This window comes from Crotalus tigris, unplaced genomic scaffold, assembly GCF_016545835.1.
Source record: "Crotalus tigris isolate CLP2741 ecotype Arizona unplaced genomic scaffold, ASM1654583v1 scf7180000018553.2237530, whole genome shotgun sequence".
In the NCBI taxonomy this organism is placed as follows: domain Eukaryota; kingdom Metazoa; phylum Chordata; class Lepidosauria; order Squamata; family Viperidae; genus Crotalus; species Crotalus tigris.
This window is the reverse complement of record NW_024097074.1, coordinates 1,623,587-1,639,258: the sequence shown is the minus strand read 5'-3', so window position 1 is coordinate 1,639,258 and position 15,672 is coordinate 1,623,587. Positions and strand designations below refer to the sequence as shown.

General features: G+C 41.1%; 1 protein-coding gene across 2 annotated transcripts in view; it reads right to left on the bottom strand.

The window, feature by feature from the left end:
- Positions 1 to 458: 458 nt before the first annotated feature.
- ERGIC2 (ERGIC and golgi 2) overlaps positions 459 to 15,672 on the bottom strand; it is a 39,677-nt gene continuing 24,463 nt past the window's right edge. For both annotated transcript variants that reach the window (XM_039354495.1, XM_039354496.1), the window contains 12 exons: positions 15,139 to 15,185; positions 12,692 to 12,762; positions 11,963 to 12,003; positions 10,804 to 10,905; positions 9,657 to 9,752; positions 8,541 to 8,596; positions 7,963 to 8,061; positions 7,289 to 7,386; positions 5,607 to 5,769; positions 2,910 to 2,989; positions 1,833 to 1,894; positions 459 to 1,154 (listed from right to left, as the gene is read on the bottom strand). In XM_039354495.1, coding sequence (XP_039210429.1) covers positions 1,109 to 1,154; positions 1,833 to 1,894; positions 2,910 to 2,989; positions 5,607 to 5,769; positions 7,289 to 7,386; positions 7,963 to 8,061; positions 8,541 to 8,596; positions 9,657 to 9,752; positions 10,804 to 10,905; positions 11,963 to 12,003; positions 12,692 to 12,762; positions 15,139 to 15,185 — 961 coding nt within the window. In that variant the 3' untranslated portion in view covers positions 459 to 1,108. The remainder of the gene's footprint in view (positions 1,155 to 1,832; positions 1,895 to 2,909; positions 2,990 to 5,606; positions 5,770 to 7,288; positions 7,387 to 7,962; positions 8,062 to 8,540; positions 8,597 to 9,656; positions 9,753 to 10,803; positions 10,906 to 11,962; positions 12,004 to 12,691; positions 12,763 to 15,138; positions 15,186 to 15,672) is intronic.

The window sequence follows — 15,672 nt, the reverse complement described above, 5'->3', positions numbered from 1 at the left end:
AAAGCCAATAGAATTAGACTCTATTCAAGAGAGTCTATTCTATTGGCTTTCAAAAGCCAATAGAATAAAAAGGAGTAGCACAGCTAAGGAAAAGGGGGAAAAAATGGCGGACTGCGTTGTTTGGTGACCCCCGTGAAATGGTCGTTCGACCCCAAATGGAGTCCCAACCCACAGGTTGAGAACCACTGCACTAGACAAACTGTTGTAAGATGTGATTATATACCTGTATGAACCAGCCTACAAAAATATGGCGATCAGGACGGCAATCCAATTGGATGGTACCTTAAAACTCAAGAAAATTAACGATTACCATGATGGATTCTTCCGCTTGTCAAGTGTCCCAAGATAAAGAGGCTGTCAATCACTCTCAACAGGTTACATTGCAAAGAGCCCACAATTCTTTCATCGATCCATTCCCCCCCCCTCAAGAAAGAGTTTGAAAACAAGCGATACGCTAAAAGGTTTTCCACATTTGTTTAAATAGCCAATTCGTAAAATCTGTATACATGCTGCATGGGTCCCAGGACAAGATTTTAACTTACTTTCTTGTTCGATTATTCTCTATTTCCCGGGATTCTTAGGGCAGCAGTTACACATTAAAAGAGAGGGGATTTTTTTAAAATTAAAAATTAAAAACAAAAATCACAACTTGCATCCTTCCTGTTTTAAAAACAAAACTATGTAGCTTCTGAGTTTCGGCTGCAAATTTTCCTGCTCTGGGTGCCTGTGGAAATTACATCTCTTTCCAATTTCATTCCTTTGAACGTTATCGGTTATGAGACTCTGGAACGCTCTAGAATGCTGAGTGGATCGTTTCACAGATTAATTGCGGTTTCTGAATTACACTCTCCTCTCAACCACCGTCCAGGAAGTAGGACTTAATCCTCTCGGCCTCTTTTTTTGAATCCTTGAAAGGACAAATAAGTCACACAGAAAAGTTAATGTTTTTTTCCCCCTTTGTTGTTGCTGCTGCAAAAGGCTCGTTTACTTCCTCCGTTCGGGACTGTCTTTTAACATATTGCACAAATGTTTCGCTACAAAAACGCCTTCCCCGTGAGACGGAAAGATAACAGTTTCCGAAGGAGGGGCTATTCCGTAGCATCCTCGGTCACAAGAGGTTCGTGGCCATTTCGTTGACTATCTGGAAGTTGAACCTGTCAGAAAGGAAGCGGAGAAGTTATTTTTCCCCCCCCGCTTCTTCGTACATTTTGGCTCAACTCCAGCTATTCCTTTTTTAGAGAAAAATTGTTAACACTGCTGTATTTGGGAAGGGTTAGGACAATTTGGTCTACTGGTTAAGGCTCCAGGCTAGAAAGCAGGAGGTGGTGAGTTCTAGTCCTGCCTTCGCCATGAAAACCAGCTGGGTGACTTTGGGCCAATCACCAGGAGACTGTGAGTCCTAGTCCCGCCTCAGCCATAAAAGCTGGTCCCGCCTCAGCCATAAAAGCTGGCTGGGTGACTTTGGACCAATCAGCAGGAGACTATGAGTCCTAGTCCCGCCTCAGCCATAAAAGCTGGCTGGGCGGCTTTGGACCAATCACCAGGAGACTGTGAGTCCTAGTCCCGCCTCAGCCATAAAAGCTGGCTGGGTGACTTTGGGCCAATCACCAGGAGACTGTGAGTCCTAGTCCCGCCTCAGCCATAAAAGCTGGCTGGGCGGCTTTGGACCAATCAGCAGGAGACTATGAGTCCTAGTCCTGCCTCAGCCGTAAAAGCTGTCTGGGTGACTTTAGGCCAATCACCAGAAGACTGTGAGTCCTAGTCCTGCCTCAGCTATAAAAGCTGGCTGGGTGACTTTGGGCGAGTTTTTTTTTTCTCTTAGCCCAACTCACCTCACAGGGTTGTTGTTGTGGGGCAAATAGGAGGAGGAAGGTGTGTTGGATATGTTCGTCGCCTTGAGTAAAAATAATAAAGGCAGGATGCAAATAAATAAATAAAATAAAGATAAATAAAAGATGTATCACAGATTTTGTCACAATCGCAGTCCCACTGCTAATGTTTATTCACTGTGTTCATGGACTTTAATGAATACTCTAAGACAGGGGCCTTCAAACTTGGCCCTTTTATGACTCGTGGACTTCAACTCCCAGAATTCCTCAGCCAGGCACGCTGGCTGAGGAATTCTGGGAGTTGAAGTCCATGAGTCATAAAAGGGCTGAGTTTGAAGACCCCTGGTCTGGATCCAAGCCCGCAGTTTCCTCAAAATGGCTGACTGAGGAATTCTGGGAGTTGAAGTCCACGAGTCATAAAAGGACCATCTTTGAAGACCCCTGGTCTGGATCCAAGCCCCCAGTTTCATCAAAATGGCCGACTGAGGAATTCTGGGAGTTGAAGTCCACCAGTCATAAAAGGGCCGAGTTTGAAGATCCCTGGTCTGGATCCCAGCCTGCAGTTTCATCAAAATGGCCGACTGAGGAATTCTGGGAGTTGAAGTCCATGAGTTATAAAAGGGCCAAGTTTGAAGACCCCTGGTCTGGATCCCAGCCCGCAGTTTCATCAAAATGGCTGACTGAGGAATTCTGGGAGTTGAAGTCAACCAGTCATAAAAGGGCCGAGTTTGAAGACCCCCGCTCTAAGAGCCCTGGTTTCAATGAGGGGCTGGTCTCAGTATTCCATTTAGGAATCAGGATATTTAACACGTTCAATCTCTGTTTTTGGACTGCTTTGTGACTTTTCCTCATATAATAAGACCAAATATTCTAAGCTTTCCTTCCCCTGGCTTAATCTTGTCATTAATTTTGGAAGAAAATATTTGAGAAGCCTCATACTGATGACATTCCCTAGTTGGGTCATGAAACGTCCGCAAGAAAATAGCCAAGCTCAGAGAGCACCACAGACCCCACAGTTCAACCCTGAGCTACAAGTATCCTCTTCTATTAAAACCCAGGGGTTACTCGGAATATACTTACAGGTGTAGATTTAGAAGACTTCAGTCTGAAACGGCAACAGAGGATTTCCACTATGAATCTTCCAATGCTGTGTAAAATGCCTACAGCAAGAGAACAAAATTGAACATTTGGTGACGCTGGTTATCATCCGATGCTGTAAATGTGGTTACACTCATTATTCAGAGTGTGAAATGATGAGGCTAAGAGCAATTTTACCACACTGGACAGAAGACCCAAAGCAATCCTAACTCCCGGACCGGTTCTGCTTTTGGGGTGCACAATTTACAGTTCCCCCCCCCAAATAAATCTGTAATCTGAAAGTGCTTTCCCCAATCCATTGCCTTTTGGATCACAATTCCTATAATTCTTAAACCCAATGTTTGGTCAGCTCGGAAAAGGGAAGCTTTAGATCAGAGCAGACAGCAGCAAATTTTGAACCGTCTGTTGAAAATATCTTTAAAATAGATTTAAAGATTTTGGCTTAATGTCATGATTCCGACAGATAAAGCTCTTCAAAGAACTTCAAGTCATTGTTTACCTTAAAGAATCTTTATTCGAGTAGCATCACATCGGCACATACATAGGCAAAGCCAAAATCTGAATTCCCCTTCCCTGAGCACATAGTATCAAAGCACAATTCCCTCCTCTAACTGTCATAATCACATTCTCCAATTAGTTTGAAATGCAGGCTTTCCCTCCCGTTCTTCAACCCGCCATTTCTTATCATCTCTTATTTCAAAAGACCTTGGTTCTCACACTATTACAATATTGTTATATCTAACTAACCCCCATATATATTTCTCCCCCCCCCAGTACCATCTAATTCCAACTCTAATTCTAAGGGTAAAACATAAGAAGGAAAATGGCTGCATCTCCATATGTTGTCAAAGCAAGAACATCCGATGTTAGCAGCGTTGACATCCGCCCCCCCTTTACCAAAAGGATAGATGTGGAAAGGCCCCAAGAAAAGGTCTAAACTAGATCTAAAATGCATAACATGGGAACTAGCCCTTAGAAAGCTCTGAAATGGTTTCTTAAAGGAGAAAGTACGAAAATAAAAATTAATTTCAAAAACAATCAGGGACCATCCTGAAGGAAAAAACAAACAAACAAGCCAACTGCAATAGGCTTCACGGGATTGTCATTTGCACACTCCACAACCAGCTTCCAACAAGCAATGTCAATGGGGGGAGGGGGGGAGGAGAAGATGGATTCATTTAAGGACTATCTGGTGTCATTTAAGGACTTTAAAGATTTGCCAGAAAAAAATGAAAAGAAATTCTGAGATAATGGAATTGATGAATGATGGACTGGACTTTCTTGGCAAGACGAATGCAGTGTTTTCAAAGAGATTTTTCGAACTAGGGATGCTGCAAAAATATTTACAATAGAGCAGTGGTTCTCAACCTGTGGGTCGGGACCCCATTTGGGGTCGAACGACCATTTCACAGGGGTCGCCAAACAACGCAGTCCGCCATTTTTCCCCCCTTTTCCTTAGCTGTGCTACTCCCTTTTATTCTATTGGCTTTTGAAAGCCAATAGAATAGACTCTCTTGAATAGAGTCTAATTCTATTGGCTTTCCAAAGCCAATAGGAATTGTCCAGGCTGTCTCTGCCCTGCTGAGCCCGCCAAAAGTCCTATTCTGCCAACGGTGCTGCACCAGTGGAGTCGTCCTCGACTTACGACCGGTTGAGTAGTCCTCGACTTATGACCGGTTGGGGGTCGCGGCATTAAAAAGGTTGAGAACCACTGCAACAGAAATTTAGGAACTGTCTTTGAGATGCAGTGGTTGGGGAAGTTCCCAGTTAAAATTCCTAAGGAAAGGTTTTATTCTTAAGAGTCAGTTTAGGTTGTTTAATCCTGAACAGATCAGAGATAATGATTGGGATGATCTGTGATAGATAAGAAACCATTGTAGACTTTCTACGAGTTAATTACATACGGCTTTCTATGATTGTTAGCAGGGGGCTTTGAAGTTTAACTCTGCTGTTGATTAACTATTTTGTCTTCACATATATATTAAGTATGATAGGGGTTGCAGATAGATGTAGAACTGTATAACTCTTGGACTTCTTTCACAAGGGAGAAAGCTATTATTGTTACAATAGATTTGTCAGTGTACAACTGGGGGGGATAATACGTCTTTTTGTTTTTTGTCCTTTGAACTCACATTTTTAATGTTTTTTATCAGGTTTTGTTTGTTTTTGTAAATTTTCTTTCCTTTTGTATTTTAATTTTCTGAATAAATTAAAAAAACAATTAAAAAAAAGGACTTACTAACCCACCTGGCCGATGCTAGGTAAACAATGCCTCGAGGTTAGTAATAGTAGTAAAGTTGGAAGGGACCTTGAAGGTCATCTAGTCCAACCCCCTGCTCAGACAGGAAACCCTACACCATTTCGGACAAATGGCTGTCCAGTCTCTTCTTAAAAACTTCCAGTGTTGGAGCATTTACTGCTTCTGGAGGCAGGTGGTTCCACTGGTTAATTGTTCTCACTGTCAGGAAGTTTCTCCTTCGTTCTAGGTTGCTTCTCTCCTTGCTTCTCTTCTTTGAAGAGTTTCATCTGTCGGAACCATGACACCTGGTTCACTTAATAATTGTGGCGATTCGCTTAACAATTGTTGCCAAAAAAAAGGGGGGAATCATAAAATTGGGGGTGACTCATTTAAAAACCGTCTTGTAATAATCTGTAATAGAGCAGAAGGTATTTATTTACCTGTGGTAGAAAAAATTCCTCCCACTATACCACAGAGTCTCACTAAAAACTGCCAGAAAGGCATGTGTTCCTCGGTCACCGTCACCATGAGGGAACTGATGTCGTATTTCATGAAAATTCCAGAAACTCCATGACTTCCGGCGGCGTGGTTGATGATGCGCTCCTAGGAAAAGCAGCGATACAGAAACCGAATCAGGGACAGCTCTGCAATACTATATGTATAGTCCTCAGCTTACAACAGTTCATTTAGTGACCGTTTGAAGTTACAACGGCGCTGGGAAAAGTGACTTATGACCGTTTTTCACACCTATGTAGACTCCCCGTGGTCACCGGATTTGCATTTGGATGCTTGACAATTGACTCGTATTTATGACGGTCGCAGTGTCCCGGGGTCACGTGATCCCTTTTGTGACCTTCTATGGGGAAGCTGGATTCATTTAACAACCGGGTGAGTAATTTAACACCTGCAGTGATTCACTTAAGAAATGTGGGAAGAAAAATCGTAAAATGGGGGCAAAACTCACTTAACAAATTTCTCACTTGCCAATGCAATTTTTGGGGTCAATTGTGGTCATACGTTGAGGACTACCTGTATTAGGTCCAAGACAAATGAAGACTCTGATTTACATACACAAGACAGAAATCAGAGGCCATTGAAATCAGGGGTGTTCAACCTTGGCAACTTTTAAGACTTGTGGACTTCAGCTCCCAGAATTCCCAGCCAGCTTGGGAATTGGCTAGGGAATTCTGGGAGTTGAAGTCCACAAGTCTTAAAAGTTGCCAAGGTTGGACACCCCTGATCTAAACAGCAACAGTCTGAATGGAAATGGCGTTAACGTAAACACTGAAATATTGTCTACTTAAAAAAAAAAACACCCTAAAATCAAAATGTGATTATTATTTAAAATTTATTTCAGAAGGGCTGGCACATATTAAGGAACGTTAGAAAAGAGAAACATTTGGAAATAATTTAACTACAGACATTGCATGGACATCTGTTTATTGCAAGAGGTGTATTTTATTTATTATTATTATGATGATAATAATGATAATAATAATAGGTCCTTGGTAAGGACTCGATAGGTAGACAAAAGGCCAAATTCAATCTGAACATCTGGCTGACTGTGCGATGATTAATAATAATAATAATAATAATAATAATAATAGTAAAAAGTTGGAAGGGACCTTGATGGTCCTCTAGTCCAACCTGCTGCTCAGGCAGGAACCCTACACCATTTCGGACAAATGGCTGTCCAGTCTCTTCTTAAAAACTTCCAGTGTTGGAGCATTCACCGCTTCTGGAGGCAGGATGTTCTACTGGTTAATTGTTCTCATTGTCAGGAAGTTTCTCCTTAGTTCTAGGTTGCTTCTCCCTTTGGTTAGTTTCCATCCGTTGCTTCTTGTCCTGCCTTCAGGCGCTTTGGAGAATAGCTTGACTCCCTCTTCTTTGAGGCAGCCCCTGAAATACTGGAACACTGCTATCATGTCCCCCCTTGTCCTTTATTTTTATCATAAAGGAAAACAACAGAAGAAATAGCACCTACAGTACAGCTCATACATACAAAATACTTCTAAAATATTTCACTTTTTTATCATAAAGGAAAACAACAGAAGAAAACCTACAGCTCACACACACAAATTGTTTCTAAAAATTACTTTTTTAAAAAAAAGCCCGGATTTACCCTTTCCGTTACTGCAAACTGATGTGTTTCTGCTGAAATTTTGTGCGTTTGAAGTTTTGTTGGCACCACTGTAACAAAGTACTGGAACATCTGATTATCTGTAAAAACAACCCCCCACACAAAAAGACCAATTAAAACAAAATTCATCACACAGGAAAAACAACAGTCTGAGCACAAGCCTACATCGTTGGTTTTATTCCATGTCACAGAGAAAGCTTCAAAGCGGATTTAAACCTGAGATAAACTCACTTACCCACAATTAAAATGGAATCCCCGTGTCTAAGTCTCTCGTGCCTCTTTATCTGTATCTGTTCCCTTTTGCTTACCTAAATGGCTCACCCTTTCAAGTAAGCTGATTAATCTTTATGTAAATAGGTAAATAATTTGGGGGAAGCGAAAGAGGTTCCACAGAAAAATGTGCCATTGTTCTCAGGACAAAATTCCGTGAAAATGACACATTTATTTATGACATGTATTATGCTACCGATTGTGATTATTAAGATCTCAACAAAGGTGTGATTAGCACCTCACCGGAGTAATTTAAAAAAAAATGCCACCGAAATGCCGCGATAAATCCCATCGAAGGAAATCAAGAGGAAAACTGTAATCCAAGCGGAACAACAGATAAACCTGATTTTGTTTCCCCCCCCCCCAGATAAATAGAACCCACTTACGATCTGATGCGATCTTTTCCGTGCCATCTAAAGGATTAATAATGCCTGGTATAAGCTCTCCAAAAGACAAGTGGTCTATCCTATGGGAGAAATTGTATGCTGGAAGACACAACAGAAGACACAAGATAGCAACAGAAGATAACAATAATTAGTTAGAAAAGATATTTTAAACCAGTGGTTCTCAACCTTTTTAATGCCGAGACCCCCCAACCGGTCGTAAGTCGAGGACTACTCAACTGGTGCAGCACTGTTTGCAGAATGGGACTTTTGGCAGGCTCAGCAGGGCAGAGACAGCCTGGACAATTCCTATTGGCTTTTGAAAGCCAATAGAATTAGACTCTATTCAAGAGAGTCTATTCTATTGGCTTTCAAAAGCCAATAGAATAAAAGGGAGTAGCACAGCTAAGGAAAAGAGGGGAAAAAATGGCGGACTGCGTTGTTTGGCGACCCCCGTGAAATGGTCGTTCGACCCCAAATGGGGTCCCGACCCACAGGTTGAACCACTGTTCTAGATAGTATGGGTCCCAAGCACCCTGCGAGAAATAACACTTCCACGCCAAGAAACGGAGCTGGCTTACATTCATGGCTCACCAGGGCTGCCAAATGTGCGTGGCCCCTTGGGTGGGGAATTGCCCTAAAAAGAAAGAAAAAAAAGAAAAGGGTTGTGTTGGAACTCAAGAATATTATCAAAAAGCAGACTTAAACAAGGACCTGAAACACATTTCCAAGGCAACTCTGAAGGACAAGAATGCGTGTTTTCGTAAACAGACTTTCAAATAAACCTACATACAGCTGCATTTATTGGTCTGCTCCTGGAAATAGTGCTTTCATGTGGGAAGGAAGTGGGTTCGTTTAGAGCAAGGTTTCCCAAACACGGCAATTTTTTTTTATTAAAAGTTTTAAAAAATTTATTACAATATAAACCCCCCCACCCCTCACCCTTTCCCCCCTTCCCCCCCTTCCCAGAGCTGATTACAGGGTAACAAATAAACAAACATAATCTAACTAACATTAACCAATTATACTATCAATCAAAACCATAACACACTTTAACTCCTTTTCAAAACAAATGTTAACAAATTATAAACTCAAATAATAATATAATTAAAACTATTAATAATTATCTAAAATCTACTCATAAGCAAGATAATACTTTTCAGTTTCATATCTCTTTTGAATGTAATCAATCCATCTTCTCCAAACCATAATATATTTTTCTTGTGAATGATCCTTTAAATAAGCGGAGATTTTAGCCATTTCTGCTAAATTAGACACCTTAAGTATCCATTCTTCCAAAGTAGGCAGTGAGTTTTTCTTCCAATATTGCCCCACCAATAATCTTGCAGCTGTTATAAGATTCAACATCAAATTGATTTCTTTAACATCAAAATCTACAATAATACCCAACAAAAATAATTGCGGAGTAAACTTTATCTTTCTCTTAAAAATCTTTTGAATATTCCACCAAATCTTAATCCAACAGGCTTTAATATCTCTACAGGTCCACCAGATATGAAAATAAGTTGCATCTAAATTTCCACATCTCCAAACACGGCAACTTTTAAGACACGTGGACTTCAACTGCCAGAATTCCCCAGCCAGCCATGGTGGCTGGGGAATTCTGAGAGTTGAAGTCCACAGGCATTCTCAATGTTGCAAACTTTGAAGTGTTTCAGGAAATGAAATGAACATACTTGCCCACTGTAACGTGAAAGTTGCCTGCTACTTTATTCACGTAGAGATGTCCATGAATTCTGCAGGCATCGGCCGACTGTACGGGTTTGTCTTCCCTGTGAGGAGGGGAAAAAAATGCAATTCTTAAAGTAGCACTTCACATTTGAGGGACGTGCCGGCGTCTGGCAGGCCATTATTCGAGGCCTTGCAAAAGTACAAATTTTCGGAAAATGTAGATTACGTCGGCCATTTTGCAATGGTCCCCCAATGATCACAGAAGTAGATACAAGCTCACAAATGGAGAGAAATTGGGAGTGACTTACCAGAGCGTCTCCGAATACAGAAAAACAGAGTTGGAGGGGACCTTGAAGATCTTCTATCCAACCCCCTGCTCTAGCAGGAGACCCTATATCAGGGGTCTTCAAACTTGGCCCTTTTATGACTTGTAGACTTCAACTCCCAGAATTCCTGAGACAGAAACGCTGAGGGGAAAGGGAGAGGTTTACAAGCTGAGCCAGGCTGGCTCAGGAATTCTGGGAGTTGAAGTCCACGAGTCATGAAGGGGCCATAGTTCCGCCATGCTGGCTCAGGAATTCTGAGAGTTGAAGTCCACGAGTCTTAAAGTTGCCAAGGTTGAGGACCCCTGATATAGGGCAGGGGTGGGGAAACTTGGCTCTTTTATGACTCGAATCATGAAGGGGCCAAGATTGCCTACCCCTGGACTAGACATACCTTCTCTGCCAACTTCCCCATTAATTTTTCAAATGGCAACCATGTGGCCACAATCCTTGGACCGTCATAATTGTGAGCCTGGATTATGATCACAGGACCACTGCAATGGCTGAAACTCCGAGGGTTGGTGGTACATCCATTTTTTTCCAGCATCGCCATAACTGTGAACGTTTGCGGGGAAAAAAATGGACCTTAAGCCGAGGACTCCCTGCATATGTCTCACATACATTTTCTTTCACCTTTCTTCTTCTTCTCCTTTTATCACTTTGTGTATGAAAAACACTCCGACCGAGAAAAGCCTTTGTCTATCGATTCTAAAAAATGTGGTCAACGTCGTGGCTTTTATCTCTGAATTGGCATGTTTTGGATTACATTACTTCTTTTTCATGTTTCCCCCCCCCCAAGCCAGAAGACCCCGTGAAGCCACCATCTTACCTTGGTGGCAGTGCTGTTGAAGCACTTTTAAAAGCACTTTTGAATATTATGTCCTGAAGAGAGTGTTCTTCCTGCAGCCGAGACTGAATATTTTGTAGTATCCTAGAAGAAAAGCAAAGATAAAGATTCAGCTATCAGGTCCACGCGTGAAGGTTCAACTAAACCGGTATATTGCGCAAGAATCTTTTCAAATAATCAACAAATCTTCTCAATCTGCTTCAGAGCTAGATGTGGGTCAACGGAAGTTGGACTTACAGTAGTGGCCAAAATGGTGGAAACCTTTTGGGAAAAGTGTACAGTAGAAATGCCACCTTTGGTTAAGTTTCCACCCATTTTTCTTCTAATTTCTTTATAACCGTAGCCTTGTTTACTGAATAATACTATTTTACATCGCTTTCTGGGCGACCAGTCAACTCTTTGCACCATTAATTTAATTTTATTACGTTTTACAAGCTCACTAAGTGAAAGAACACAAAAAACCCCAACCAACTTGATAGCGATCCCGTAACACACTGACAAATGTCCTCCTCTCAGCTTCAATACATGACATCGATAACTGAATCCTACTATGATCGGACTGGCTCATTGCCAAAACAAGATGACACCTGATTGGCTCTCTAAACACTCATGCTCATTGGCTACAATCAGATGAAGGCAAGCTACCTGAGATCAACCTAAGCAAGTTGTGCTTCCTTTTTCTGGTTATTTGGCTGTAACATTTCATAGATTACAGTACAGATAATTGAACAATCTTGGTTGCATTACATTCTTGATTAAATTATCTTTCCATTGATATATAATTTTATGGTACTACTCCCCCCCAAAAAAAGTGGTGTTATTAGCCATCAAACCTCAAAAATACACTTTTCCCAAAAGGTTTCCACAATTTTGGCCACTACTGTAGTTCTCATGTGGCCATGTAGGGATTCTAGGCTGATGCCTCTTTTAACTCTGCCCCCAAGACTCTGCCATTTCTTATCCTACAGCAGTACTTCTAACAACAGCGAAACACTTGCACAATAAAGCAACGTTAGCAGTGAATACTGCACAGCTACAGCTCATCAATGGAATGATTTGAGTACTTGGCCAGTTCAAAGTTGGAATACGGTGTTCTTGGATAGACAATGAATTGTGATTGTTATAATTACTGAATTATTACCTTTGCCATTCTCTTTGCAACGGACTGAGTTCAAATATTACCTAAAACAAAAACAAATTCTCAAAGTTAAGACAAACACTGTCTTAGTTTGTTTCTCAAACAAAAAACTAGGAGTCTAAGAAAGCTGCACAAAAAGATAATTCAGCATAGGTCACGAGGCTAGAAGATGGGAACCTCAGGCCAGTCACTTCCTCTCAGCCCTGGGAAGAATGCAATGGCAAACACTTCTGAAAGACCTTGCCAGGAAAACTGTAGGGACCTGCCCAGGCAGTTGCTAAGAGTCAAAATTGACTTGAAGGCACAAAATAATAATATTCATCCCAACGGACTTTGATGCTGCTGGTTACGTTGGGGAGAATTACCAGAGGTGACACAGAGAAAAGCTACTTGAAGCTGAAGAAATAACTTCGCAATTAACAACAACAACAAATTGGTGAAAAATAAATCAGAAGCTCTCACAGTTGACTGCATTTAGCTGATTCAAATAACTTTATATTTATATAAAAATATTTACAATACCATTCCTCTTTACAGCAACATAGCTTAATGAAGACTTCTTACAGAGACAGATCAGAGACAAATCAAAGACAAAACTGGAGACTGGAAATCCAGCTCCTAACTCAATACCTTTTGCACAGACTCAGTAGCACTTTCTTCACATTGGCTGACTGAGTTACCACATGACTCTTCCTGTTCATGAATATTCCAACAAAAATGAAATCCACTTACTGGCTCATAGACTAATCCATCTGCAGTAGCAACCATCGTTTCTGCCAAATCCAGGACATCAGCACCAATGTCTGTTTCAAAAAAGTTGAAAAGGAGAGGTAAGAATTTGCAAAGGGTGACATTCAACTGTTTTCTTTTCTAAACATCAGTTATGAAAACAAAACCAAAAAAAAAAAAATGGAAAGGGTTGATCCCTCTGTTTCTTTAATCAAAGGTCTCAATTCATCACGGTAAATTTATTTATTTAACAAACTGATGTGTGGAAGACGGGGAAACTGTTTTGAGCCAATCAACCGCATCACCTCAAAAGCTGAAGGAATTTACAAATCCCATTTTCTTCTTAAATATTGCAGCTTCTTCTGGAAGTACTGCTTATTTAAACCCTGATTATTGGTATTGTAAATAACGACAATTCAAGATGCATTAGTTGGTAAAAGGACCGGCCGAGACTAATGGAGGCCATTATTTCAAAACATTTTGCTAAATATTTGCTCCGAGTTGCATCTGGTTTCTAGTTTTCTCCAAGGTGATTTTTTTAAAAAAACAAGGAGAGAAAGGAAGGTAGCCATTTCAAAAGTCCCCTTTCTAGATTCAAAATAAACATCACAATAATGACAGCATTAAGAAAATGCTTTGCAGTGCTATTTTCCAAAGAGTTTAGCTTTTTAGAGAAAGAGGGAGAGAGAAAGAAAGGAAGACAACGATGGCATTCTTAATTTTGTTTTTGAATAAGCCCAAATCTGATAAGTGGAGTAAATACCCGTTCAGCTGTATAATCTATACATTTTTTTTTCCCAAATAAATTTGCATGATTTGCTTCATAGAATGGAGCAACTCTTCAAAAATGTGTGCAACAATAAACTGGGTTCTAAAGATGCTACAAAATTTTTATTCTTGCCAAATTTGTTATCTGGTTATCAAAGGAAGTTGTATATGTCACACAAGGTTCATGATTTCCAAGTGAAAATAACTCTAATGGGAAAAAAATTACACTACTGAGAAAGCAAAGAACTATGTTAAACAATTCAGTGTGAACGACGTTTCCTTGGTACATTATAAAGATGTTAATTTATTCATTCTCCCAACTGCAAGTCAACCATAATTATTGAAATTATAATAAATCCAAATAGCTTTTTTCCAAAGCCATTGATTGTACCAGCTATCACACTTCTCCTTACAAGCTGAAAGGAAACCGAATTAAATATGGTTTAACTTCTGATAAGTAATTTATTGTAGAAAATCTAGGGAGTTATTGTGAAAGAATTCTAACAACTTGTGTATATCTGTGGCTTTCTTGGGATCACCCAATTTTAGTTTAAATAAGCCCAAAACAGATAAGTGGAATAAATATCTATGCCACTTGTGTATCAGAAATAATGCTTATTTAAAGTGAAATCAAAGTTCACGTTTTCGTAACCTTTTCCCCTATTCAAGCTAAGCAACAGGTTCAACAGACTGTTGTTTCAGCAACAAACAAATCCTGAATCAGATTGTATTTTTCTAACCATTGGACTCTTACCAGCAATGAAAAAGTTGAAAAAAAGAATAGTATGAGGCAGTCATTTTCATGGATGTTAACTGTTACACATATTAGGAAATAAACACGTGTCCCAATTGAAGTTAAGCCATCAAGGCTCTAATAGCAATAGATTGTCTGCCAAAGAACGAAGCAAGAAATTTTGTGTAGCATTATTTGATTTTTGGTCTTGTGTTCAGGAGTAATATGTCAGCCTAGCCTAAATAATTAATGTACTAAAACAGACATGTCAAACACAAGGCCCGGGGGCTGGATGCAGCCCGTGACGTGGTTTCATGTGGTTTCATGTGGCCCGCGAAGCCATCCAGGAAACAGTGAGGGAACGGCCCCCGCTGCCTTGGCCCTGGTCCAGGCCGGCCGGGAGCCAATGTACAATTTTGTGGTGGCCCTCTATGCTGAAACGCATTCAGTCTTAGCTCCACAAGGCCGTCTGGAAACAGCGAGGAAACGGCCCCTGCCGTGTCGGCCCCAGCCCCGGGGTGCATGCCGGGGAGGTGTCACCCTTTGTGAGGAATGAAGAAATGGACCATCGCCTGGAAGTGGCCAGCAAATGGCCCTCGCCTACTTCACATATCCGGTTTGATGGGCTCCGGGGGAGGGGTTTCAGCAGGCTCTTCCAGTGGACCATGCCTTGGCGCTTGCCCCGGTCCCACCCCCTTCTGCCGGAGACTCTCAGACCTGTCCCACTCCTGCCCAGGCCCCCACAGGCACCCTTGACGCAAACGATGTAGAGCTGGCCATGCCCACCCAATAGGCTACACCCACTCCATCCACGCCCATCCAGTAGACCACGCCCACCCTGGCCACACCTACCCCCCCCCCGAGGACAACCGCAATGCTGATGCGGCCCTCAATGAAATTGAGTTTGACACCCCTGTACTAAAACAAAGATCCGAATCAGAATACTTACGTTGACACTTCATTGCAACCGTGATGTCTACATTTATTCTTAATTTACTAGAAAAGGGAAAAGACAAAGGTGTTAATTTTGTCATGGCATATACTAGTGTCATTCTATGACGTATAATACAGGCAATCCTCGACTTTACAGCGCAAGTGAGCCAATTTTTTCTCTCGCTAAGCGAGGCAGTTCAGCAAATTTTGCCCCATTTCACGACCTTTCTTGCCACGCTTATTAAGTGAATCGCCACTGTTGGTTTTTATATATATATTTATTGTTTTATCATAGAGAATAAAATACAAAACATTAAGACAAACGAGCAAAATGAAACAAAATTAAAGCATACATTCAACCTTTGTGCCAACAAAGAAAAAAAAAATGGTACACACCAAAAGAAGGAAAAGTGGTCAATTAAATTTAACAGGTCCCTTCCAACTCTGAATGCTCCAAAACTGGAAGTTTTTAAGAAGAGACTGGACAGCCATTTGTCTGAAATGATATAAGGTTTCCTGCCTGAGCAGGGGTTGGACTAGATGACCTCCA